At 52.1% G+C, this 24668-nt stretch overlaps 2 protein-coding genes across 6 annotated transcripts; one reads left to right on the forward strand and one right to left on the reverse strand.

Annotated features, from left to right (window-relative positions):
• DUSP15 (dual specificity phosphatase 15) lies at positions 1-8883 on the reverse strand. The gene is made up of 7 exons (XM_090064350.1): positions 8719-8883; positions 6031-6064; positions 3178-3260; positions 2688-2737; positions 1937-2011; positions 1273-1444; positions 1-973 (listed from the first exon to the last, which is right to left on the reverse strand). The coding sequence occupies exons 1-7, from the start codon at positions 8737-8739 to the stop codon at positions 758-760; spliced, it is 651 nt and encodes a 216-aa protein (XP_089920476.1). The 5' UTR covers positions 8740-8883; the 3' UTR covers positions 1-757.
• Positions 8884-9452: 569 nt separating this feature from the next.
• Positions 9453-24634, forward strand: TTLL9 (tubulin tyrosine ligase like 9). Of its 5 annotated transcripts, XM_090064345.1 has the most exons (14): positions 9645-9694; positions 9770-9810; positions 11392-11484; positions 12656-12767; positions 13656-13841; positions 17158-17226; positions 17537-17627; positions 18276-18316; positions 18404-18491; positions 18781-18839; positions 19235-19431; positions 20859-20972; positions 21516-21640; positions 22267-24634. In XM_090064345.1, the coding sequence occupies exons 1-14, from the start codon at positions 9680-9682 to the stop codon at positions 22335-22337; spliced, it is 1302 nt and encodes a 433-aa protein (XP_089920471.1). In that variant the 5' UTR covers positions 9645-9679; the 3' UTR covers positions 22338-24634. The 5 variants fall into 5 exon arrangements, with proteins under 5 accessions (XP_089920472.1, XP_089920471.1, XP_089920473.1 ...); XM_090064346.1 differs by lacking the exon at positions 9645-9694 and adding an exon at positions 9453-9521 and having other exon boundaries at positions 9770-11484; XM_090064347.1 differs by lacking the exon at positions 11392-11484 and having other exon boundaries at positions 9665-9694.
• Positions 24635-24668: the final 34 nt, after the last annotated feature.

The raw sequence follows: 24668 nt of genomic DNA on the forward strand, positions 1-24668 counted from the left end.
AGGGGTACTCGAGGAGGTTTATTACAGGCTAACCAGGCTGGATGCTCAGTTCTGCGGAGTCCGGCCACGTGTCGCACGTTTTCCACCTCGCAGAGGTACATCCCGGCCTCTGCGGGATGCGGGGCGGCAGGCTCTGAAGCCATGCTCACTCTGGGCTCGCGCTGTCTTGGCCTGGTGCTTAGCATTGGACCTCAGCCCGTGCTAGTGAACTACATGTGCTCACACCCCTGTCACACGTGCTACTTTCCCAGGGGAAGCCACTTGCTGCAGCACCGAGCTGTGTAAGAAGCTCCCCGATGTCCTCTGCGTAGCCTATACTGAAAGTGCTGTGACTGCAACGTCTTGGGAGCAGGGAAGTGCCCCGCGCTGCTGCTGTGAGCCATCGCCCTTGCTGATCTGTGCCTGGGGCCCTTCACACGCTAGTGATGCTGACGGGTACTCGGAGTCTCCTGAATGGGCTATGCATGTTTGCTAAGTGATCCTCTGGCTGTCTGGGAAGGAGAGGGGGAAGAACGAATCCCCTCCCCCTGCAGATGGGGGAAACTGAGGCAGGTGACTGGTCTGAGATCACAAGGGAGCACAGGAAGAGCTAGGATGAGAGCCCGGGCGCTCCTGGCTTGTGGTCCAGTGCTTGCTCTGTGTATGGTGCCTCTCCCTCCACGTACCAGGAGCGACGCTCCAGACCAGGCCTCCGTATCTGCCGGGCTGCGTGGTCCCAGCACGCTCTGCCACACGCCTGCCTGCTCCTTCGCTGGGCTCATTTTAGACAGGTGGGGATACAGGAAAAGGTCCTCTTCACCCGCAGCAGGAAGGGTGCAGTGGTGCCCTTGATGCTTCTGCTCCGGGGCACCGGGCCCTGCCTGGCTCCCTCTGCCCCAGACGCACCTCCTCTACCTGCTGGCAGCAGGGCCTTGATCTCCGCCTCATCGCTGAAGGGGTCTGCTCCGAATCGCTGCTCCAGGTGTCTGCGCACCTGTGGGGAGAAGAGGCTGGTGACGACCCTATCCAGCCTTTGAAAGTCTCCTGGTAGGGGCCTGGTGGGGAGCTCTGCTTCCCCCCGGCTCTCAGTCTGGATGCTGGCCTCTTCCCAAGTCCCCTGTGCTCTTTGAGGATGAAAGTTTGTGGACACAAGGGTTTCCTCCTCCCCTGCCGCCCCCCTTGGCGCGCGTGGTGCTTGGGAAGCGTTGTGCCGTGGCTGGGTCCTTGGCGAGCATCCCTTGGACCGCCGCACGCAGAGTGCCGCCTAGGAGATGGGCAGCCCCCCGCGCTCACCTTCCGCACGGCCCCACGGCCAAACTCCTCCAGCTGCTGCTTGAAGCCGGGGTTGGGATTGGCAACGGGTCGCACGGCTTTCACGGCGTCCAGCACCTCCTCCCAGCTCAGGCCCGTCACCGCCATGACGTAGGCGACGACGATGGTGGTGCTCCGGGAGATCCCTGCGAGGCTGGAACCGCAGCAGGACCGGGCTGGCAGCAGGGCCGTGCTGCCCTCCATCGCCCTGGCCTGCCGCAGCCCCCAGGTGCAGCCCGGCCCAGCGGGTTCCCTCCTCTCCTCCCAGACCCCACCCCGGGGCCCTGGCAGTCTCCTCCGTTGGCTTCCAAATCCCTCTTCCTGCCGAAGGAAGCGAAAGCACAAGCCGCTTCTTGGAGTCCTGCCCACCCCTGCGCTTCCCCTTCTTGCCCAGTGCCATGAGAGCAAGCGTCTCTCTCCTGGGACAACAGTCCCAAGCCCCGGAGGAATCCTGAACCGAGCTCCGCTTGGGACACGCCGTGACACCAGACCTGACTGCCAGGCCCCCCAAACAAGGGGGTCCGACAACTTGGGCGTGCCCGGGTCTATGCCGGGTTGCGCTTGTGTCCCACTGGGCTCTGCTGACTCCCCCTGGCACTTTGCCCAGGACAGTGCTGCACGAGGGGCATTTGGGAGGGAGCTTTACCAGTGCACAAGGCAATTCCCACCATGCAGACGACAGTGGTGGATGAAGCTGATACATTCCTTGAAGTGCTTCTTGCTAGCAGGAGAAGGAAAGCTGTTAGAAGCAAGGCTGTGGGCTGTGAAACAGGATTTTAACAGGAGCAGTGGGTGGCCCCGTTCCCTGGTGCTCAGAGCAGTGCCAGTCAAGTAAAATACATTTACCGCCACTTCTCGAGGCACCGTTCACAGTTGCGGCTTTAATGCCTCGGTGCAGCTGTGCTTTCCGCTCCAGATTAGGGCAAAGGGCTCCGAAGCAGTTACAGGCTGCAGGAGCACCCCCGGGCAGTGCTGGGCAGCCCTGGGGCCCTGGAGATGGACCGAGATGCACTTTCCAGATGTGAGCTCATGAATCGCACCGGCCAGCACCCGCACGCCATGTGTGTACCCAGAGGGAAAAACTGGCCCTCTAAAGGGCAGCTTTTTCCACTGGCCCGACTGAGCATGCAACCTGCCCTGGGCTCCTGCTTGCCCTGATGCTAGGTGGCCTGTGACCACCTTGCAACCCCACGTGCAAACCTCAGGCAGGGTGCTCCGTCAGGACCGAGGTGAGAGGCATGCCCTGCTGCACCCTCCCAGCTTCGTGACCTGCCAGGTGCCGCTTGGAGTACACGCTAGGCAGCCTGGCAATGCCCGCAAACCCTGTGAGCCCTGGTGTTTCTCTGGCTCAGGGCAGGGGAAATGTGACTTGGGCGCAGCCCTGGCTTGGTACTTACATGTTGGCCTCGGGGGCATCCGGCAGGGGAATGCGCAGGTAAGTGATTTCCTGAAATGCATCAAAGGCATGGGACAAATGTTGGAGGTGAGGAGCTGGTGTTTTCGTCCCTCTCCACCCCAGAAAACGCTTCCAGAGTCCAAGAAGCCACGTTCACCGTCTCCCTGGGACGGCGGGCCAAGGGAGGCAGCGGTGAAGCCAGATTGCCGTGTGACAGGTGCAGATGAAGACAGACCCGGGGAGATAAACTGATCCTGACTATTGCCTAGAGGCAGGCAGGCTCTCCTTGATCGCTTTGCCCTCTGAGCACATCCTTGGCATTCCCAGAGTATGGGGTTATATCTGCCAGAAAAGCTATTTTCTAGGCTCGAGGAGCAGAGGGATTCCTCTGGAACGGGGGAAGGGGCGGGGGTGGGGGGGAGCTAGCATGGTTGTGTGGCCTGGGGGATAAGGAGAAGACACTGGGGAGAAGTCGGGGGTCAGCTACCCACCTGCAGCAGTGGCTGGGGAGATTCGTGGATTGAAATGATGTGGGTGATCTTATTCCTGTTCAGTTGCTCCAAATCTTTGGCATCTGCATGGGGGAACACGTGCAGTGAGCTTCCAGTGTGCGCTAGCTTCTTACACTTCCATTCCTGTAACCCCATCCCTAAATTGGGGGGGGGGGGGGAGGGGATCTTCCTCTTTGCAAAGGACCGCCAGTGACCCAGTGTCCCCAGCAGCCCAGTGTTTTGTGGCTGCAGTTCTGGTCTGTAGTCCGGGCCTCAGCCACGGCTCTGGAAGGAAAGTGGGCTGCTCTTCTCAGTTGTTGTTGCATTTTTTTTCCCTCTTGTGACTTTTTTAGCAGCAGACAACTCAAGCCCAGCACTAATATGCTTTCTCCTGTCCCGGTTTTGGGAGTCTAAACTTCCAGGGGGGTATAAAGCACTGGCTTGCAGTTCTAAAACACCATGTGCTAATGGCATGCCATAAATTTTTAATAAATAAAGAGAGCCTCCAGGGAAACGCTACATGCCAGGATTTGTGTGAGAGGGAGGAGGCGGGGGGAGCAGGATCTGCCTCTCCATCCGTCTCTCTACATTGCCCATTACCCTATGATGTGAGCGTCTGGCAGGCAGAGTGATGGTAATTGCAGTGACACGGTTTTTAAAGATGTGCTTGGTGGCTTGCTAGGGACAGAGAGAAGGCTTCCAGTTGGAAGGCACGTCTTGAGCAGAGACGGTTTGCAATCTATTAGGCCTTAAATCTCTGTTGTGATTCCCCCCCCGTCCCCCGTCCCCCCAGTCTCTGGGTTGAGTGGTGCTTTTTATGGCACCAATCCAAGACGGTGTAGTAGTTTGGACTCGCTGTAACCTTTCTGATTGATCTGCAGTCTGAGGATGCCCCCGGGGACATCTCGTACTATCCTTTTGCTGGGATGGGACCAGTGCCTCTGGGAAAATCCCCTACGGAGGAAGGGCCTGGGGTTGGGCCCTCACAGTCCATGGCTACACATGCTATTTTCAGGGATGCCTCATGGGAAACCTACACCAGAGTTTTCAAACGAACTTGGCACCCGCGAGTAGGAGCAAGTGACTGTGCTGGGGGTACCCCGGATAGGAGACCCTCTTGACAGTGTGTGCACAACTGGTGGGTGCTGAGCACTTGAAAGCCTGGGCCTGAATGCTTTGGAAGCACTGGGCTTCAGAGTCGCCCATGCTGAATGCTGCCTTGCCCACAAGCATCCCATCGACCTCCGTGCCACGGCCGGCTCGGCGGGGGTGAATGCGTCGGAGCCTGCTCTCTGCGCAGGGTCAGAGCGGCGCTCCGTGCTGCACACGCCGCATCTCCCAGCTTGGCCTTCCCCCCCTCATGAAATGCACTGTTCGAGCTCGCTGGGGAAGCCTGACGCCCGAGCCGTCGCCTCTCCAGTGCTTTCTAGCCCCTCCCTGCACGGAGAAGTCCGGCGACCGGCACCTGCAAAGGGGTGCTCGGCCGTGCACGAGTCGCGTTCGGGAGGTTGGAGGAGCTGATCTAACACTCCTTCTCCACCTGAAATCTGTGCTCCCCGATGGCAATCCCACGCGGCCCTGTTGGCGGCCATTCAGAAACATGCTCCACGCCACGCTGCCCTTTGTATTGAACAAGGGCAGCCGAGAAGGCTTTTCAATCACCAAGCTGTCTGTCTCAATGCACAGAAGCGGAGACAATGGCTGCACTTGGCTGTGGTCAAGTGTCATTTCAGATATATCTTCTGCAAGGGGGAGGGGGGCCGCATCCTCTGGCAGGGCCTGGGCCTCTGGAAAGAGGATCTGGGGAATTGCAGATGAAAGGGGCCTCAGACTGACTGATGCCATTACAGGGAAGAAGGAGATCAAAAGGGAAAGCAGAGTCTTGCCCTGTGTTTCTTCCCAGGCCTGTGGAAACGGTTACACATCTCTGCTTTACTGTCTCTTACGGTGCCTGCAGGCTGCATGCAGGAGCCAGCCCCAGGCCGGCAGAGTTTGGCGTCCTCTGCTAGCCAGAAAGCAGGTGATGACGGGTACGTTGCAGAGCAGGGCAGCGTCCCGGTTAGCTGCCTCGGGTGCCCTTGCAGCACATAGCAAGCGTACGGCATTGGCCCCGCTACCGGGCTGTGGAGAGGCAGAGTCGCTGTGCTGTGCTGTGCTGTAACTCGGAGCCTCTTCATGTCAGATGTGCCGTCACAAAGCCCTAGGCTCAGTCAGTGCCGTGTGTTTGCTACCTCCCCCAGCACCACCAACGCCATCGTCCTCACGGCCCTGGTCCCCTTCCTTGGAAATGGAGAAACCCCCTCCCACCCATTCAGCTTCTGTCTTCAGCAGGGCAGCACAACCTTCCTGTCCCTGCCAGGCCAAGGACGTTCCCCTCTGCTTCATTACATCCCTTCCCACAGGGCCTGGGGTGGATGAAGCCGGAGGGGCTCCCGAGCCAGGGTGATGGAGCAGAGGGGCCCAAGCCAGGAGGGGAGCACAGAGACTGGGGGAGTGAGAAATCACCTTGCAGGGGGGATGAAGCACTTGCATTAAGCAATGAAGGAAGGACCTTGGCTGCCTGCTGTGGCTGCCAGGTTTGTAACCAGGACTGGCATCATGACCCCGAAATACATGCAGACTAAGGACTTCCTCGCTGCGAGGAGATCTCCCGTGCTGCAGCCCGCTGCCCGTCCTTTCCCAACCGCCCTGTGTGGTATTTCCAGTGCTAACAAGGCTGCAGGGTGGTGGCCTGGCATGGAGGGAACACGGCTCCCTCGATGGGGGGTCACGGGCAGAGGCCATGCACGGCGCGGGCTGCTGGCTGTTGCCCCAGCTGGGGTACTTCTGTCTAGCTGCAGTGGTACCACTCACCTATGAAGTTTCCAAGGTAGAGGCCCGGGATGATCTGTGGGACACAAAGAGAAGGGTCCGGCTGTGAGTGGCTGCTTTGCACGTCACACGCACCCACCCTCGTCCCCAGGAGCTGACTGCAGTGAGCGCGTGACACGTTCCTGAAAACAACGCAGACAAAGGAAATGGCTGGTGTTCGCCGCCCACCCTCCCCTTCCTGGACCTCTGCACACTCCTCTGCCTCTGCAGCCACTCGGGCTTTTCCTGTGGCCGATGCATGTGTGACTTGTGTAGGGTGAGGACCCTCTCTCTGTGTGCCCGGGTCCACGTGCTCCAGCGAGCCGTGTCTCGTACCGGGGCAGGGCGAGCAGACCGGGCGCCCCTGGGCTCGCTCTGAGCAGCTTGCTCGCTCCGTAAGATCATTCCTGGGGCTCTGTGCCGGGCAGCGGCACCAACCCCATCCATCAGCCACGTGAAAAGCCGGGAGAAAGTCTGTCTTAAATACGTTGTCTTGTATTTCTAACCGGCCATCTCAAAGTGACACGTTGGCCTCCGCCTATCCCGGAGACGGTACAGGCTCCGCGCTGCCCTCCGTTCAGTCCACACAACCCCGGGGCCTCCTCTGGGTTTGCCGAAAAGGGAAGTAAGAGCAGCATTTTTAGTTGATAAAACTGCTCTGTGTGGGAGGCTCCTTCAAGCTTGAAAAGGATGAGGGGGGTTTGCTGTGGCAGTTTCAATCGCCCTCCTTATAAATTCTCACTAACGCTGGTTTGCTGGGGCCTTTCCCCAGGCAAACGCCACGCGCTGGACACAAATCCAGCTGTTCAGTACTGGGACGCTAAATGAGTCGCCTAAGGCCACCCGGAGAGTTCAGCGGGGCAGAAGCAGGAAACGAACTTGTCCCCTGCCCACCACATCAGTCTCTCTTCTCCATTTGAGCCGAGACGGGGCACTGGCCCATTAGGTTGTCCTGGTTTTTGGAAGGAAACTTCTTTTCCACACAAGAAATAGCAAGACCCTTTGTCGCAGGCTGCACGAGAGCAACTGGGGGCAGAGTGTGTGCACACGCGTGAGGGCACAGTAACGGGTCTAATCTGTCTAAAACTCTGGCCCTAAGTTTGTAAAGTCTCTAACCTATTTCCACAAACAATGAATGCCACGTCCTTGTACAGTGCTAATGCCCACATCGAGGCAATATGAGCAGAATTAACGTTTTAGGGACACTGTGAGCTCCAAAAGTACTTTCTGGAGAGGGAAATCTTTATTTCCCTGAGCCATTGGCAGCACCTTAGGTTATCTGATGTGGGAGAATTTTAATAAAACCCATTTTACTCTTAACAATGTTTATCTCTGTACTTGGCATTTCTTCGTTTGGAGGATGAAGACTGATTATGTCCATATCGCTGTTGTTTACTGTGGATTTCACTTTCAGTTTCAATGACCAGTCACGAAAAGCACAGGGGACAAATTATTTTGCATCAAAACGGTTGTTGTGATGGTCTCCAAAAAAACCCAACCACCCCAGAACCCCTTGTTTTTAAATCATAAAATAAATGTTTGGCTCAAATGCAAATTGATGTGGTGCCTTTAATCGTCTGCTCCTGGACTGGAAATGAGATTGCTGTGTTTCAAGGGCACCTCCAGAGAGGAGACTGCAGTAGCAATAAATGTAGGCATGGTCCTATTACACAATCGCAGTCCTGCTCTGCTCTACGCCTCGGTGACATCCTCATGCGTGTGCACTGCATCCTGGGGGAGGATACTGCAAAGCTCCTGCCTGGGCAGCAGTTTGGGGCAGGGAGGGAGAGAACTGTAAAGGGTTAAGCAGAGGGGGATGAAAACACTCCCCTTTAACCAGGGAGCAACACAAGGACCGGGAAGCGGTGGCTGCTCTTTTCATGAAGCTGTGCCTTGGATACTCCAACCCCACAGGCTTTGCTGTGAAGAGTAACAGGCCCTGGGAATAGCGGGGGGCAGAGCGGGGGGCTGTCCCCATGGATCTCCGCGCACGGACAGCACTTAGGTGGTGGCAGCCTTGTTTTTTCCCTCGGGTGCTTGCAGGACACAGGGCTGCCTAGTGCCGCAGAGGGCCACCGTAGAGATCACAAGGAAGGGACCCAGGTACCCCTGTTACATCAGCTCTGGCTTGTCTTTTTTAAACTCCTCTCTGCTGTCCCCAAACCGGCTGCACCCCCCCCCTTGTACTCAGCCTCCCCTCCTGCCATGCCGCCTCTGGGAACGCCCAGGAGGCTTTGGGTCCAGCTCTGCTCAGCCTGTCACCAGACACCCACCCCTGCTCCAGCAGCTCCCTTTCCTCTGTGACCGAAGGCAGGCCTTGCTGCACCTCAGGTAGATCCCCAGCTCCAGCCGCTGCCCGGCTCTCGTCTTCCAGGGCACGAGACCTGGGCAGCTTTACCCTGAATCCTCCCAGCGCCGAGCAGCCCGTCTCAGGCTAGGCACAGACGTTCGACACGCCCGCGGTGGAAGGGATCTAAGTTAAGCGGTGTAGTTGAGCTCCGTCGTGAACAGCACACACGTTCGCCTCTTGCCGCGGGGGGCAAGTCTTGGACCGGGCCCCACCATTTTTAAACCAGCCTGTTCTGTTACGGGGGCGGCCCAGCTTCCGATCACGTACACCGGTTAAAGTGCAACGTCTGTACCTGGCCGGGGCCAGCAGGGCCCCACGGGGCTCTCGGTGCTGCTCGTTACCTTGTTCATGCCATTCCCCATGGTCCAAAACGACCGGTGCAGGAGGCGGGGGAGCGGGTGTCCTCGTCTCCTCGCACAGCGGCGCTCGGCCAGTCTCCCCTGCCAGCGCGCAGTGACAGGCCCCCCCGGGGCCACGGCCTTTTGGGGCTTGGGTTGCGTGTGGTTTGCGGGTTGTTTTCCTCTGCTCTTTCACAAGCCGGGCTCTGGGCAGCAGCTGCGCGTCTCAGGGGACGGGATAAGTTCGCCCGCCGGCTCTGGGGCCCCGCCTCCCGCCTCCCGCCCAGGCGCAGAAGTCGCTCCGTAGCGGCCTTGCACCGATTGTTCTCTCGGCCCGGGCAGGGACAGCGGGGGAGAGGCGCCGCGGGCCTCTCCAGGCAACCGTGCACAAAGCCTCCGTGTTCGGGGAGGAACAAAACCCTCTGTCCGGCCTGCTCCGCCACAACGGAGCTCTGTTCGGCCGCGGGGCGGGCTGCCCGCGCCCGCCCGTGCCCCCGGGGGCCCCCGCCGCTGGCAACGCTTCCGACTCCCGCGCCTCGCCCGTGCGCCAAAGCAGGCCGCGCTCTCCCGAAGCGCGCTGCCAGGCCCAGGGCCTGCGCCGGCCCCTCAGCTGGGGCAAGGAAGCTGGAGCAGAGCCCGCTGCGGGGGCGCGGCGCCCGCCCGGCAAGGCCCCTGGCGCCGCCCCCCGCCCCGCGGCACGGGGGTCGGGCCCCGCCCCACCGCACACCCCCAGGACCGGCCGTAAGCAACGGCGCTGCCTCGGCTGCCGCCCCCAGAGAAGGGGCCGGAAGCGGCCCCGGGCCGAGGTGCGCGGCGCTGCGCGGCGCGGCGGCGGGCGCTCTGCACGCCCACGGGTGTGTCAGCGCCGCGGCTCCTCGGGCCGGGCGGCGCTCGCGGGGGCGGGGCTCGGCCGGGGGCGGGGCGGTTGCCACGGGGACGGGACGCCCGCGGTGCGGGCGGCACCATGGCCCGGATGAGGGTAGGTGCGGGGGGGCACCCGCGGGACGCCCGGGCGGGGGTGCCCTCGGCTGGACACGGCCTCCTTGTCCCGCAGGTCGGCGCCGGCCACCGCGGCCCCCCGCGCCTGAAGGAGCGGTGAGTGCCCGGGGCGGCGGGGCCCGCGCTTTCCGGGGGGCTCGGGTCTTGCCCGGGTGCCCCAGGGGCGTCTCTGGGTTCCTCCGGGGTGCCTCAAGCCTCCCCGGCGGTGTCTCGGGGCTCTCCGGGGCATCTTGGGGCTCTCCAGGGGTGTCTGTGGGGCTCTCTGGCGTGTCTTGGGTCTTTTTGGGTTGTCTCGGGTCTCCCCAGGGATGTCTTGGGTCTTGCTGGGGTGTCTTGGGGCTCTGGTGGTGTCTTTGGGGCTCCCTGGGGTGTCTCAGGTCTTTTGGGGGTGCCTCGGGTCCATCCAGAGGGGCCTCGAGTCTATCCAGAGTGTGTCAAGTCTATATGGGGTACATCTAGTCTATCCAGGGGGGCCTTAGGTCTCCCCAGAGGTGTTTGGGGTCTTTCCAGGGTGCCTCAAGTCTATCCAGCGGGTCTCGGGTCTCCCCAAGATGCCTCAAGTCTATCTGGGTGCATCAAGTGTCTCCACAGGGCCTGTAGGTTTCTCCAGGGGGCCTCAAGTCTCCCCCGAGTGGGCTTGGGTCTCTCCAGGGGCCGGGATCCTATCCACGGTGCCTCAGGTCTCTCCTGGGGCCCCCCAGGGCAGCCCCCAGTCTGTCCTGGTGCCTCGATTCTCCCCAGCAGGGTCTTGAGTCTTACTGAGAGCGACTGATTGAAGGTCCAGGAAGTTTTGATGCAGAAGCTTTGCCCCTAACTCCTGTGTTCAATAGCTACAGATGCCCCTTTCCTCCGAGAACGTGTCCAGTCCCGGTTTGAATCCGGTTCAACTGTCAGCTTTTGCATCCTCTTGTGGCAAGGAGTTCCACGCTTGGATTGCACGCTGTGTGAGAGAGAGAGTGCCACCAAAGTCCAGGGCAGTGTTTCATCAGTACAGACCCCTTCAGCCAAACAGGTGGAGCCCGGCCTGGTCTCCTGCTGCTTCTCCTGGCCAGTCTCCCTGGAAAGCTGTGGGGAGCCTGGGTGTCAGGGGTCCGTGGCCGCCTGGTCTGTGGAGGGTGGAAACTAGTCGTGGCCTGTCTCCACACATGCTTGCCACAAGCACAAATTTTACCCATGGTTCTCTCTGAAGAGCTTTGAAAAGATGCATTTTTTCTGTGCAGAAAATCATCTGCCTCTTTCCGACTCCCTGTAAGACAAAGCTCAGTGACATACTTAGGAAAGATGTCGAGAGACTCTATGGAGAGAACATTTGGATGCTTATCTTGCTGGGATCCTACGACCCCAGCTGACTTCCTGCCCTTGGCGGGGGGCTGGACCCGATGATCTTCCAAGGTCCCTTCCAGCCCGAATGTCTATGAAATCTATGAAACTGTCAATATGTTGCTGACTTGCGAGCGTATTTCTAGGCAAATGCAAGCAGGCGCCACGTAGGTAGAAGATGTAGCCAGCAGGCAACACAGCAAATGTAGAGTCATGGTTAGAGGGGGAGAGGGAGGGGGGTCAACCTTGCCAAGTCCTTTCCTCCCTCCAGCCAAGACTTCGTGTGAACCCAAGGGCAAGGCATGCATTCGTGGCAGGGGAGCTTGGGGATGAGTGTGCGATGTGTCTGTTTTGCAGAGAGCCGAGAGCTTGCATCCGGTTCAAATGCGCGCTCACAAACACCATCCTAGACGTTCTTCGCCAGAGACCTGGATGGGTTGAAGTGAAAGAGTAAGCTCCAGACTCCTTCCCTTTGTGGCTGGGATCTCTCTCTCTCTCTAGGTACCCTATCCAAACAAGACGGTGGGGACCACGGTCTTCCACAAACCTCCTGTCTTTGAGGCATTTTCCAATGTCCATGCCTTCATCCATTTAGACAGACTGTAAAAGGATGAACGTATTGACTGGGGTAGCCTTTCTGTTTGTCTGGCTGTATGCGAGTGCACCTGCCCCGTTTGCAGGGGGGCGTTAATACAAGTCCTCAACCATGGTGCTGGACTGTGTTGCCCCGCTCCTGTGGACTAGGTTGGCTGCGTTCAGAGCCCTTTTAACAAAGTAGAGGCTGATTGATTGTGTTGTTGAAGCTGGCTGACCCTGTTTGCAGAACAATTGATCTCCACAGTGCTTCGAGGAAGAGAAGATGTTTTTGACCCCTATTGTTAGACATGGCTGGAAAATAACAGTGCAGACAGTCACTCGGCTAATCTGCCTCGTTCCTTCGCTGGCTTATTATTGCAGCCTTTCTTCCTGTCTCAAGGTCTTTCTTCTTCTGCTGATTATCTGGGTTTAAAAGACTAGAGACAGCTAACTAATTTCTCAGCTTTTGCTGACATTAATTCACTTGCCGCTAATCGGTGACACCTTAAGTAGGATCTTGTTTGTGCTCCTCGGTAACGTGCCCTGACTCGGGGAGAAGAATGTGACACACTGAATTGGAGGGAATTGGCTTCAGTGAAGTAGCTGAGGGCAGAGTCTAGTGTGCAATAATGTGTGAGCAGCCTTGTGAAAAACAGAGAGACCTAAGCGAGGTCTCTGGTTTCAAGGAGAGGTCCTTGAGGATCTGTTTTGAAGAAAAAGCAGCCCTGTGCAGTTCCCGGTCCACTTTGGTGTGTTTAGCTAAGTCAGCTGAGCTTCTGGAAGGCAGGCGTCACGGCGCTTCCTTCCTCGGGTGTGCCTGGACACGGACGCATCTAGACCCAAACAGGTCTTTAAGGGCATCCCTTCAGGTAGAGAGCCTACATTTTTTAAAAGAGCCAAACCAGCACGTCCAACCCTATGTGCATCGAGGTTTTTCTTGAGTCCGTACAGGTGGGAGGGGAGGGGGAAGCCATTCTGACGGTACCTGGGGGCAGGGACGCTGAACCTGGTACTTTCCTGTCTGGCTGTATCTGTCTCTCTCCAGCGAGGGGGAGTGGGATTTTTACTGGTGTGATGTTAGCTGGCTTCGGGAGAATTTTGACCATACCTACATGGATGAACACGTTCGTATCTGCCACTTCCGCAACCATTATGAGGTAAGAAACTATGTGGGGTGGGATGAAACCAGAATGGCTTGCGGGGATGGTGACAGATAGTGAGTTTCCATGCAAAGAGTTTGCAGGGGAAAATACCTTGTACTGCTCTCCACCCACACAGTGAATTCCTTCCTGGCTGCTAGGCGAATATCTCTTTAGACTCGATTGATGTTTGTCCTATCTTGGGAAACCAAAAAGGTTGCCTTGTTCAGGACTGCTGCATGAGGTTTATCGTATTCCAAGACAGATGAATCTCATGAAGGCTGAGCAAGTCTCTCTCAGAAGTCCAGGGACCTGCCGCATATGCTACATGGATGACAGTCAAGAGAGACTGGACAGTCACCTCGCTGGGGTCACCTAACCCCGGTTGCCTTCTGGCCTAGAGCGGGGGGATGGACCCGGTGATCTGCGAGGTCCCTGCCAGCCCCTGACAATCTATAAATCTATGACTGTTTTAGGAAAACAAGTTATAAGCCCAGTTAAACCCAACACGGTTAAAGCATCTGCTAAAGAGCCCCTCTGCACTACTGGGATTTGTGTTTTATGTGTATCTAAGGACAATTGCAACCAGGCGTTCTGCGTAGGCAGACGCTAGCACTTGGGCTCATGGAGATCAGCATAGCACCTGGACTAAAAGGCACCAGGCCAGGAATAACTGTGGGCCCTAAGACGGGCTCCTTTTAGCTTCTCCAGGTTTTTTCAGAGAATAAAAAGAAAACTAATTCATACGTTCCCCTCTACAGAGAGGGAGAGAATCTCCAGCTGTTCCTATAGTTTTCCTCTGCAGAGAGCTATTTTCAAGTGTCACCAGAAACATCTTATCTTTAGCAATTCATGTGAGAAGAATGGTGCTTTAATTGGTGTTAGCGTGCGTTTCTTCCATCTCAGCTGACTCGGAAGAACTACATCGTGAAGAACCTGAAGAGGTTTCGGAAGCAGTTAGAGAGGGAAGCAGGGAAGCTGGAGGCAACAAAATGTGACTTTTTCCCTAAGACCTTTGAAATGCCGTCGGAATACCACTTGTTTGTGGAGGAGTTTCGCAAGTATCCTGGCATCACCTGGATTATGAAACCGGTAAGCAGAGTGCTGTCCCAGCCCCAGGGGAAGCAAAGAGGAGACACAATACTGGCTTGAATGTTTGGAGACGGGAAGTGGGCAGTGATGGGGGGTGACAGGTATAAGCGATATGTCGGAGAATGGCTCCCAACCAATCTTCTGGGCATCTTCCCTGGCTGAAATGTTCCTTCTATCGTAACAGCTTATTTCAGCAATTGAAAAATAATCCCATGCGTTTGCAGTTTACCCAGCTGTGAAGATATAAATGTGCAGGTTTCGATGGGGAGGCCTTGTACTGGATAAAGCTGTTCTGCTGAGATACTTCAACAAATCCACAGAACCTGTAACATCTTGGGGCCCTCAGAGACTAGGATCATATTCTTCCTCGTTACAACTCCTTTGAAGTCATTCATTTAAACCTGAAGTGGGCATGCAGTACAACTCTGTTAAACTGGACATCTGAATTTACCAACCTACTTGTTAGTGCAGCCTTAGGGTTATACTAGATGAGACATGCTAACGAGCTTTAAAGGGCTACGCTGTGCCTGGAGTGCAGCCTTTTTGGCTGCTCTGATCCTCTGAAATCTCATTTATCCCCTGATATTTGTTCCTTAGATAAATGGAGTTGCACTGAAAGGTAGTAAATTCCACTTGGATGCATATCCTTGGGGCCTAGAAAATATGCGCTTCCTTTAGATATTGCTGCCGTCTGGAGCAGAACCTAAAAATGCCTTGCTGCTGCCAGATGATTCAAGACATTTAACATCATGAATACAGCGCCATGGTGTGTAATTAAATCTACACCCATCTGTGAGACTCACAACAGGACAATCACTTTGGTTTGCACGATAGGTCTGGCAGGGAGGTACAGGACCAGACAGTTTGCCTCCCTCTGCAGGTCAGGCCTATCCGTAAGGGTGGGTTTATGAGTAGTGAACGGGAGGTAATTATGCAAACTAACATGTGAATTACAGCCATGAGGATAACAGCTAGTGATTATCCAAGTCTACAAATGGTAATTTGTGTTAATTGGGAACAAGAAACCTTATATTAAGCTGAATTTTGTGCCCACAACCTCAATTAACATTAGAAATAACTACGATACAATAAATGAGACTATATTAAAAGATTGTGATTACAAAAATTATACCAACAAGTGAAATGAAGTCACTTGTGGCTGCCCTAAGGCTTGCAAGTGAAAATATGTATCCTGAGTGACGGGAGCGGGTGTCCTGCTGTTTCAGGTGGCCTTTGCCCAGGTTGTAGGTGAGAAGGTGGGTGGAACTCAGTGGGGACAGAAGTCCCCCGTGGGGTGGTCTGTCACAGCCACCATCTGACCGCAGTGCAGAGCCTGCATCCAGCTCACTCTGCTTCGCCGCTCTTTCTCCTGGCTCTTGAGCATCTCTCTGGACTTGCTCATCTCGTTTGGTTAAATGCTCCTATGAGAGAGTCACAGCTTGCAAATCTAGTTGGAATTAAAAAGTGTAGGTTGCATCTTATTTGGTACCACAGGACAACCTAGCTACTGTCAGCCCACCCCGCCACCTCCGCTAGGACCATACCTACCGCTTGTAAAACTGGAGCTCCTTGCAAACATCTGCCATTTAAAGAAAAGAAGGGAAAGTGATTCTGTTACAACAGCGATTCCTTCCCCCCACCTGCCAATGTACTTAAAGGGAGAATGTGAACTTCAACTTGGAGAGATGATCTACTACCTCAAACCAATGACAGTTTGTAAGTTATGTATCTCGTTACCTGTAAAGCCAGAAATGCTTTTTTTATCGTCAAAATGGATCATTAGAATTCCAGGGTGATCAGTGATAGAAGGCAGGTTGTGTTTATCCTTGGCCCATCTTCCTAAGGTCAGGAAGTATTGGATCTTAAAATCAGGATGCCCAGGATTTATAGAAAATACCTTCATTTTTAGAGGTTTAAAAAATGTATTAGTATTAACTTTACTGTCACTCCAAGGCCTGTAGGTAGTAACTAAGGCAACCTGGCTTTACAAGCAGGAGGATGTAAAAAATAGGCACAATAAAAACTTTTAAATGTATTTTAAAAATCTAAGGCAACTTTTCTCTAAAACGTGGAATAAACAAAAGCCAGGAAGGTGTGTGGTGCTATAAAGGTTTTAGTGGCTGTCCTTTGGGATGACCTGCATAACTCACTCATGCCGTCACCACTCAGGAGTAATGTCACCATCAGAAATTCAAGCCAATAAAACCTTGATATCACAACATACCATCAAGTATTTGTTTTTATCCCTCTAAATAAAATAGTGTCTTCAGCCTTTGAAACAAAGTAGGGAGAAGCACTGACCTATTCTTCAGTGCTGGAATTGTGTGGGCTTTGGGCCAACTTCTCATAATTTAATATTGTACTTGTACGCTGACAGCTTTTAGCTAAAGGGGTTGAAGTTCAAATGAAGGTTCCCACATGCCTTTGTGGAGTGTAGAGGGTATCTGTGGTTCGGTTTACCTGCCTCTAAAATACAGTGGGCTTGTTTAAGGGCTTGGTCCTGAGATCCTTAAGATCAAAGAGAAGCAGGTGCGGAAGGGACCTTGGGAAGTCTAGTCCAACCCCCTGCCGGAGTCGGGCTCATCCCCATCCGAGCTGTCCCATACAAATCCACCATCTAAGATCCCGTAGCTCGGTGGTGCTTATGAGAACTTGGTACCTTTCATTATCAGGTCAAGATAACATGGCAGCTTAGGACAAGAAGCAAAAACGATTCCCTGGGAACCTTTGGGGGAACTTGCAGAAGCAAAATGTAATTACTTGAATAGGAATTTGGCCAACACTGGAATTGAAATCTGTAAGGATAACAATATTAAATGTTCACAAGCAGGCAGAACCTGGCTTTTTATCTTAACCCCTAGGCAACCCCTCTAACAAATCCTTGATGAGAGATTCTTGGCAACATGCTAATACAAATCATGCTTTCCCAATGCCCCCTGCTGAGTCTCTGGTTTGTGATTCTTTGTTTAGCACCCAACCCAAAATGCAAAGCGGGTGCTTTATAAATAAGTGAATGATTAATCTGATTGTGCAGTGGGCTCTTCTGTAGTCACCTTCTGAAGAACAGCATCTGCCCCTGCAGGAAATGCTAACTTCGGTGAATGGGGTCTGAGTCACCAGGCTAGCGTGCTGAGCAGATAGCGTGCTGGCCGTTGGACTGCCGCTGTAGCTGAGAAATGGGCAGAAGTGTGGATCTTTGTTATATGCCAGGGTGCCCTGGAAGCAATGATTTATTGTAATGATGATATGTGCCCATGTAGAGGTGAGTGGGAAGACTTTAAAGCCAGTAATGCTTTCTTCCTCCCCCACCCTGCAGGTTGGCAGGTCCCAAGGGAGAGGGATTTTTCTGTTTCGAAAGCTCAAGGATATCATTGACTGGAGAAAGGTGAGATGCTGTCTGTCCCCATCTCTCTTTTCTTGGCACCTCACTATTTCCGTGGGGAAGGTCCGCATAGAGCTTAGTTCTCACGGTAATTGTATGCGAGTCACTTGCTTTCAAATACGAGACTCGTCCCTGGCCACCAGGAACACGACAGATTGTCTTGTTGTCCAGCCAACTACACATTGGGCTGTTTCATCCCTGGTTTGAAGTCTCAAACTGAGATGGCATGCCAGAGAGCCCAGTGGGCACTGTTTATTTTCTTCTCGATGGCCATGTTTGAATGAGGAGAAAGAACAGAGGCTTTATTTTACAGGATGGGGTCCGTGCAGATGACCAGAAGGATGAAACCCAAGTAGAAAATTATGTAGCTCAGCGCTATATTGAAAACCCCTATTTAATAGGAGGTAAGATGGCTCTCTAACTAGGCCTCTGCCTGGCTGACATACAGAAAGACATTGTGAGCTCTAATGTCCTGTCAGATAGCAAGGGAAATGCACAGATAACTGTCTAATGAAGGGGCACATCTTATATAGTCAGTTTTTGCCTGACATTAGCTTCTTATGGACTTAAAACATTACCTGAGAATACTGCAGTGGGTCAGTGCTGCTGTGTGGTCGCTTACTGGTCCTGCCAGGGAGAGATTTTGAGAACAGTAATGATCTAGTGAATAATAATCAGAACTACCTCGAGACCTACATATTAAAAAGAAATCCATTCTTTCTCTCTCATATGTTGCCAGGTTGTTCTCTATGAGGCTGTCTGTATGCAGTCATGACCAAACTAACAAAATAGGTTTTAATCCAAGCCATTTATTATTTTGACAGAAGTCAGTGCATAGACACTTATTTCGGAGTAAGAGCATCCCACTTGGATCAATCGGACACTTAGGCCACATCACAGATTTCTGCAGATTAGTGTAAGGTGTGAATTAAGTTCCATTTAGTTATTTCAGTGCATGGTTGTGCTTAGGCAGGCTGTAATTTAGGTATCTGTAATGGTCGGCATCAATAATACATACCGCACTATGTGATGCATCTCTCTTTGATTTGCAGGTCGGAAGTTTGACTTGAGAGTTTATGTTCTAGTGATGTCTGTAAGTGCAAAAACCCATCCTTTAAGTGCTGTGCTGGAGTGGAGTTTTCTTGCTGGTAATACTCAGGTTCTGTCTCCCTTTTCTCAGTATATCCCACTGAAGGTCTGGTTGTATCGAGATGGCTTTGCTCGCTTCTCCAATACCCGGTTTACTCTGAACAGCATAGATGATCATTGTATCCTGACCAGTCAGATATTGAGCTTTCATATATTCCTTTCCCAGGTGTTTGGTTTTCCTGGTTCACTTTTCCTAATTTCCTTTTTCTTGCCTTATTTCTCATCTTCATTTTTCCACCAAACATGTCCCTGCAGGGTGTCAGGCAAGGTAGCTGAAGTTTCATGATGGCGGGAGGGAAGACAGTGATGGCATCGGGGGCCAAAGAAGCTGGTTTAGCATCCAAGTTCAGTTTCTAGTTGCATAGAGCATTGTTTGTCTGCACAATCCTTACCTCCAGCTCTTGCCAGATGTTCATCTCACAAATGTAGCAGTGCAAAAGACTGCGCCTGACTACGATCCGGAGAAGGTGAGTGTATGTGTGGCCTGCTGGCTTGTGCATGGGTAAATAGCCGGGCCACGCAGGTGATTTCAGGGACCAGGGTGGCTGTGTTGTGTAGTGATAAGTGAACTGTCTTAGGCACTGGTTATTAGCAGGTGATTCTCTGAGATAAGGTACCCTACTTCTCAGCAGGGCTAAATAGCCAGGCAAAGGCACCGTGCAAACACCTCCAGTCCCCACACTGGCTCGGGTATTTCTGCACAGCACTGCATGGTGTTGTGTAGCTACACCGAGAGGCACCTATTTCCAGGTGCCTGGCTCTCATCAGGGATCATCCGCTGGCTGTAGGGAACGTAGAACGATCATTTCCAGGAGGTGGGAAATGCACGCAAACAACTCGCTGCTGTCTCAATGTGTCTCAGGGCTGCAAGTGGATGATTCAGCGGTTCAGACGGTACCTGACTGCGAAGCATGGGGCAGAAGTGGTGGAGGTTCTCTTTGCGGATATGGACAACATTTTCATCAAGAGCCTTCAGAGCGTTCAGAAAATCATCATCAGCGACAAGCACTGCTTTGAGCTATATGGATATGACATCCTGATCGACCAGAACCTCAAGCCGTAAGGGAGCTAGTGAGCATTCAGGGCAGGGAAGACTGCCCTCCCCGGGGAAGGGGAGGCTGCCTAAGCATTTTAGTGATGGGCAGTGTCAGGAGGGTTACTGCCAGCCTTCCTGCTGCTTTATGATTCCAGACACCGTGCATTACAGCAGCAACCCGCGAGCCCTGAGATTCATCCAGCCACCACTATTAGGCCCTTGGGACTAGATATTTAGTGCACTTGCCATAGCCTGAAAAATAACTGTGTGATGTATGGCCTTAGAGGCAACCCTACATTTTTTTTTTTAGACCTGGATGAGCAGTTGCTGTTGATGTCTGAGGGAAACAGACTCTTCAGGAACCCAGGAGGTTTTGAAGGGAAATTTAAACCTCAGTTTGACTCGGTTCAGATTTATTTTTTTTTAAACACAAAGTTTTGCAAGAACTGCTGGCAATATACCTTAATTGACATTTGCCTATGTGCACACGCATGTTTCAGCAGTTTGCAACCCAAAGGCTGTAAGAATAGCAACATGAAAGTCAATTGTTTGAGGGGTTTTTTCCCATTCCTCAAGCTGAGAATGGGAAAAAAAAACGAAACAGAGAAGCAACAAGCAAATTGGATTTCTTTTCATCTGTAAATCATACAAAGTGCTATGAATACCATGGGCAAGGAAATGCATTTAAAAATACAATTTAAGATGTGTCTTCTTTTTCATGCCTTTGTTTCCTTCCCTCAAATTACCTGCGGTAGCTAGCATTTTAGTCACAATTCTCAGTGGCCAGTCGGCATCAGTCTGCTGTCTCTACAGTGCCCCTGGGGACAGCTTTATTTAAAGTGAGTTAATAAATGAATTGTGGCTGAACCGTAGTCTTGGGTAATCCTAATTTGTACAATCTACTCTGCTACATTCATAGCCTTCAACCAAACTACTGCTGCAGCAGTGACGACTTGCACAGGCAGAGCTTGAGTAACTTCAGTTGATCAAGAAATAACCTAGCAATGGTAAATGGGAACAAAAGTCACGGATGTAATTGTAGGGCTGAGATGACAGTGGCAGACTACAGTAATGTATTGCATGCTTCGGGAGATATGCCAAGTTAGACCGCAAATGTTGTTAGGAAAGTGCGGCTAAAGAACAGGCACAGGCTTGCACTATGGAAGGGGTTAAATATGTCCTGTGAATTAGCCCAAAAATCTGTTCCATCTAGAGTTGGTTTTAACTCCAATACCTTTCTGGTGGCTGGAGGCACTTTCTTTATTGCAGCGGAGTACAGGAAAAGCAGCTTTGTAATAGGCTCAGAATGTCCTCTGGCGCGGCGCAGGGTTGGATTCCTGTCACTCCACTTGACTCTTCTCGCCCAGCACCAGTGCAGTGATGTTTTTACAGACAGGCTTTTTAGCCCTGCCTACTCCCCCTAATTCGCTACTCCTTCTCTTCTACACAGCTGGCTTCTCGAGGTTAACGCGTCTCCATCCCTCACTGCCAGTAGTCAGGAGGACTATGAGCTCAAGTGTCGGCTTCTCAAGGACACGCTGCACATTGTGGACATGGAGGGCAGGTGGGTGAAAACTCACCGTCTCCAAGTGTCTTACCAAAGTGTCTAAACTCTGTGAACTCGTCCCGTGGCTTGGGCGGACAGTAGGTCATAATCCTTAAAGCTGTACGAAGTTAGCAATTGAATCCCCAGTGCCAGTGCAAGGTAGATTAATTGACGTCTCTGTTTTACAGAGCACAAAACTAAAGCACAAGGAGACTGGGATTCAGAGTTGAAGCCAGTCCTGGGGCTGGAATTGGAATCCTTGCTTCCCAGCTGCCACTCAGACATGTCTCCCCTTTGGTTTTCTTTCGGTATCATGCCTCACACACTTGTCTCCCTTATCTAGCACTGTGTCCTAAGAAGCTTGCCTTGCATCATTTTATGATTGACTTTGCAACTGTGCTAAACCAGGATATTAATAGTAAAGATCTGTCCACTGCAGCATTCAGCTGTTTGGCTTTGTCTCTGCCATGCACAGATTTCCAGCCAATGTGCAGGCAGTGAATCAAATAGCTACGCGTAGCCATTACTCATGTACTTTAACACTTGCCTTGGATATTGCAGGCTGACAGGGAAGGAGAAACGTGTTGGGGGTTTTGACCTCATGTGGAATGATGGTCCCGTCAGTCGAGTGGAGGGGAATGTGGATACCCCAGTGAATGCAAGCTTTCTCACCAACACACATTTAGGTATGTGCTCAGACCCAGATGGCTGGGGGTCCTGCTAGGGTCCTGAGCCCGTATGGTGACAGGAGTAAGGACAGCACTTTTTCACAAGAGTAAAGGACTGGGGTATGAATTAGAACATGGGAGATATTTTTAGTAGGGTGCAGTAACCGTGTGAGGTGGAGCCAGAGAGGGATAAACGCTTTCTAAACGCGGGGGAGTGGTGAGCAGTCAAACTGCAGATGGAGCCTTGCTGAAAGCTGACAGGGTGGCAGTCATTAGCTTTAAAGAACCATTCCTTAGACCTCACTTGAACTACTACAGATATTCCTCACCTGCTGATTTAATTTTAAAACTATCCCAAAGATCCATGGTAAAAATTGCAGTATCTGCCCATGATGCACTTTTCTAACAGCACTTGCATATTCTTGTTTGGTATCAAGCAGGAATGAAATTCATAAACTGTATTTCCATTAGGCTAAGCACCTCTCCAAGGTTTTCCAGGAGCACTCAGTAGCTAAATATGCCTGGCTGCAGTTTCAAACTAAGCGACTGGGGCGCAGCTTTACCTAAAAGCAAGCGATTATCTCTACACTTCACTCCTTGGAGGGGGTAAGTCATATATAACTCTGTTACTGCTTTCATTTCAGGCTACAACAATGACAGGAAAAAACAGCTGAAGCAGCTTTTCAAAAGTCTTCAGACACAGCAGAAAGTTTAAAGCACTGGATGAGAGAAACCACTGAGGAGAGCACTCACTCTCTTCCTCATGTCGAAGAGCAGCACTTCTCATTTGTCTCTGGACCAGGGACAGTTTTGCTGCCTCAGCACAGGACTAATGTCCACTCCTTGGTTCCTTAGGATTTTCCCTACATGGGAGATGCAGCAGTTAAACAGGCAAATTGTATTTGTAAGCCAGAATAACAATAGAAGTGGGCTGGCTTGTAATCAGATGTGTAACTGCAGCAGGTCAAGGTCCTCTTCCATTGTGGCTGATCAGTTCTTCCTTAAGGACTGAACCTGTTTTGTTCCACACTGGAGGCTATAGCAACACTCAGGCTCAACTGACAGCACGAGCATAAAGGAAACGCCTTATTCCAGCCATTAAATGTAGCTACAGAGTAAGGCCATACTGAGGGCTAGTTTGTGGGATGCTGCAGACCACATCTGCTCCTTCTCAGTCACTTCAGCTCTGCATACCTTAAATAAAATGTTTAATAATGTGTCACTGCTGTTATTCATACAGCTGCAGCTTCCAGAGTCCCCCCTTTGAGGTTACTGACACGGCCAGTTTCCCTTTATGCTACAAGCTAAGCAGTGATGCACCCTCTGCTCAATCAAACAGGAGAAAGGGGGCATGTGAGCTTCCTGCTGCCACTGTCGGAACGTGTCGGATCATAAAACCTGTTGCCATGACACCGTAAGAATAACCTTTACCATTACACGTTATGGAAGCATTGTTAGTAGCTTTACAATCCAGATTATGTGAAGAATGTAGTTATAACAATGCCTTGGTCTCTTTGAGGTGGGAAAAGTAATATGCTACCCCACCACTCACAGAGAAGGTGTAATTTTCTGGAAAGCTATAGGCAAGGCAGTCTGCTAGCTGGGATAATACTTAACATCTAAATTGGGAATCTGAGCCTGAGATGGACAGCTTTGCTTTTAGCAGTTGCAAGCTTAGGCTACATATCGACTTACTTAAAGGTAAGGGTTTCCTTCCCACCTTTCATGCCATTAAAACTGAACTTGTGTATCAAGATCCTTGTTTAAAGGGAATGGGGCAGGCCTTCTGCAGTGCAAACCCACCCTGGTGGGGCACCGTGTATGTGTTATACACGTGCAAGACTGGCCGGGGGAGTGGAGGGTTATGCAGTGGTGTATGCACAGATGGCAGGCTGGTTGGGGAAGTGGGGAAACAGAATTGCTGCTTTGAAAGTCTAACACACTTCTTGTCAAGATGCAGCAGGAGGTCAGCCAGAGCTGCCTGTGGCAGGCATGCAAAGCATACCAGAGCAGACACACCTGCTTCATCAGCTCTCTTGCTTTGCCCATTTCTTGGTCCCCCCAAATTTGAACCGTTTTCTTTAAATCAAGGCATTCCCCAACCAAACCCCACCTTTCTAGGCTTAGTGTTCAGGTTGTGGAAAAAACACTAATATGGGGGTGGGGGTGATGGAATCAGTGATTCTCCCAGACGCCAAACTCTTCTTGCAGACAAAAGAAATGAAGGTCTGGCTTTCCCAAAATTAACATGCAGCACAATTATTAGCATGCACTGTACTACTGTCCTCACTATTTTTGCTAGTGAAGAGATGGAATATGGAAAAGTACAGGTCATTGTGGAATGACCTTAACATTGTCCTTTTAGTGTCTGCATTAACTGGAAACGTGCTTTTACAGGGCTTAGCCCCAAGTTAATTGCATATTTGGTAGTGGATGTTAATATTTAATGTGGAATGGTTACTTTTACTTGAACTAGTATAGAGAAAATACCCCGAGTTCTAGAGAGAACAGCAGGCCCATCCTGTCTTATTAATTACCGTAACTGGGTATACTTGTTATTCCATAAATGCTTAAACCTTCTTTTGGCTCCTGCTAAGCTGGGAGCCTCCATGCTATACTGTAGCAAAGAAGTGCACCAGCTAGTTGTGAAATGCATGAAAAAGCCTGTCAGTTTTAGACTTGATGTTAACACTTTTAGTTTCATTCAGCCTCCCTTTGTTACCAGACCAATGAGATAGTCCTAGTCTGTCTTCTCTAGACTTTTTAAAAATATGTATAGATACATAATGTGTCCCCTTCCCCAATGTAAATCATTCGTTAGTTCACTCTCCTTACAAATTGAGGAAATGGATCCCGATTGCAATAGATGTTTCCCATTCAGATTAACAAGACACTATCTTCTTATGCTTCACCCCACTCAGATATTTAAAGCCATTCCAGGAATTTTTGAAGTGCACTGTTCGACTTAAACACAATACTCTCACAAGCTTATACAACCCTGTCTTTTCATTTATGCCTGAGAGAGAGACTGTGGATTCACAGTTCT

The sequence above is a fragment of the Crocodylus siamensis genome, chromosome 10 (genome assembly GCF_052110815.1).
Source record: "Crocodylus siamensis isolate JL-2025a chromosome 10, ASM5211081v1, whole genome shotgun sequence".
NCBI classification, from domain to species: domain Eukaryota; kingdom Metazoa; phylum Chordata; order Crocodylia; family Crocodylidae; genus Crocodylus; species Crocodylus siamensis.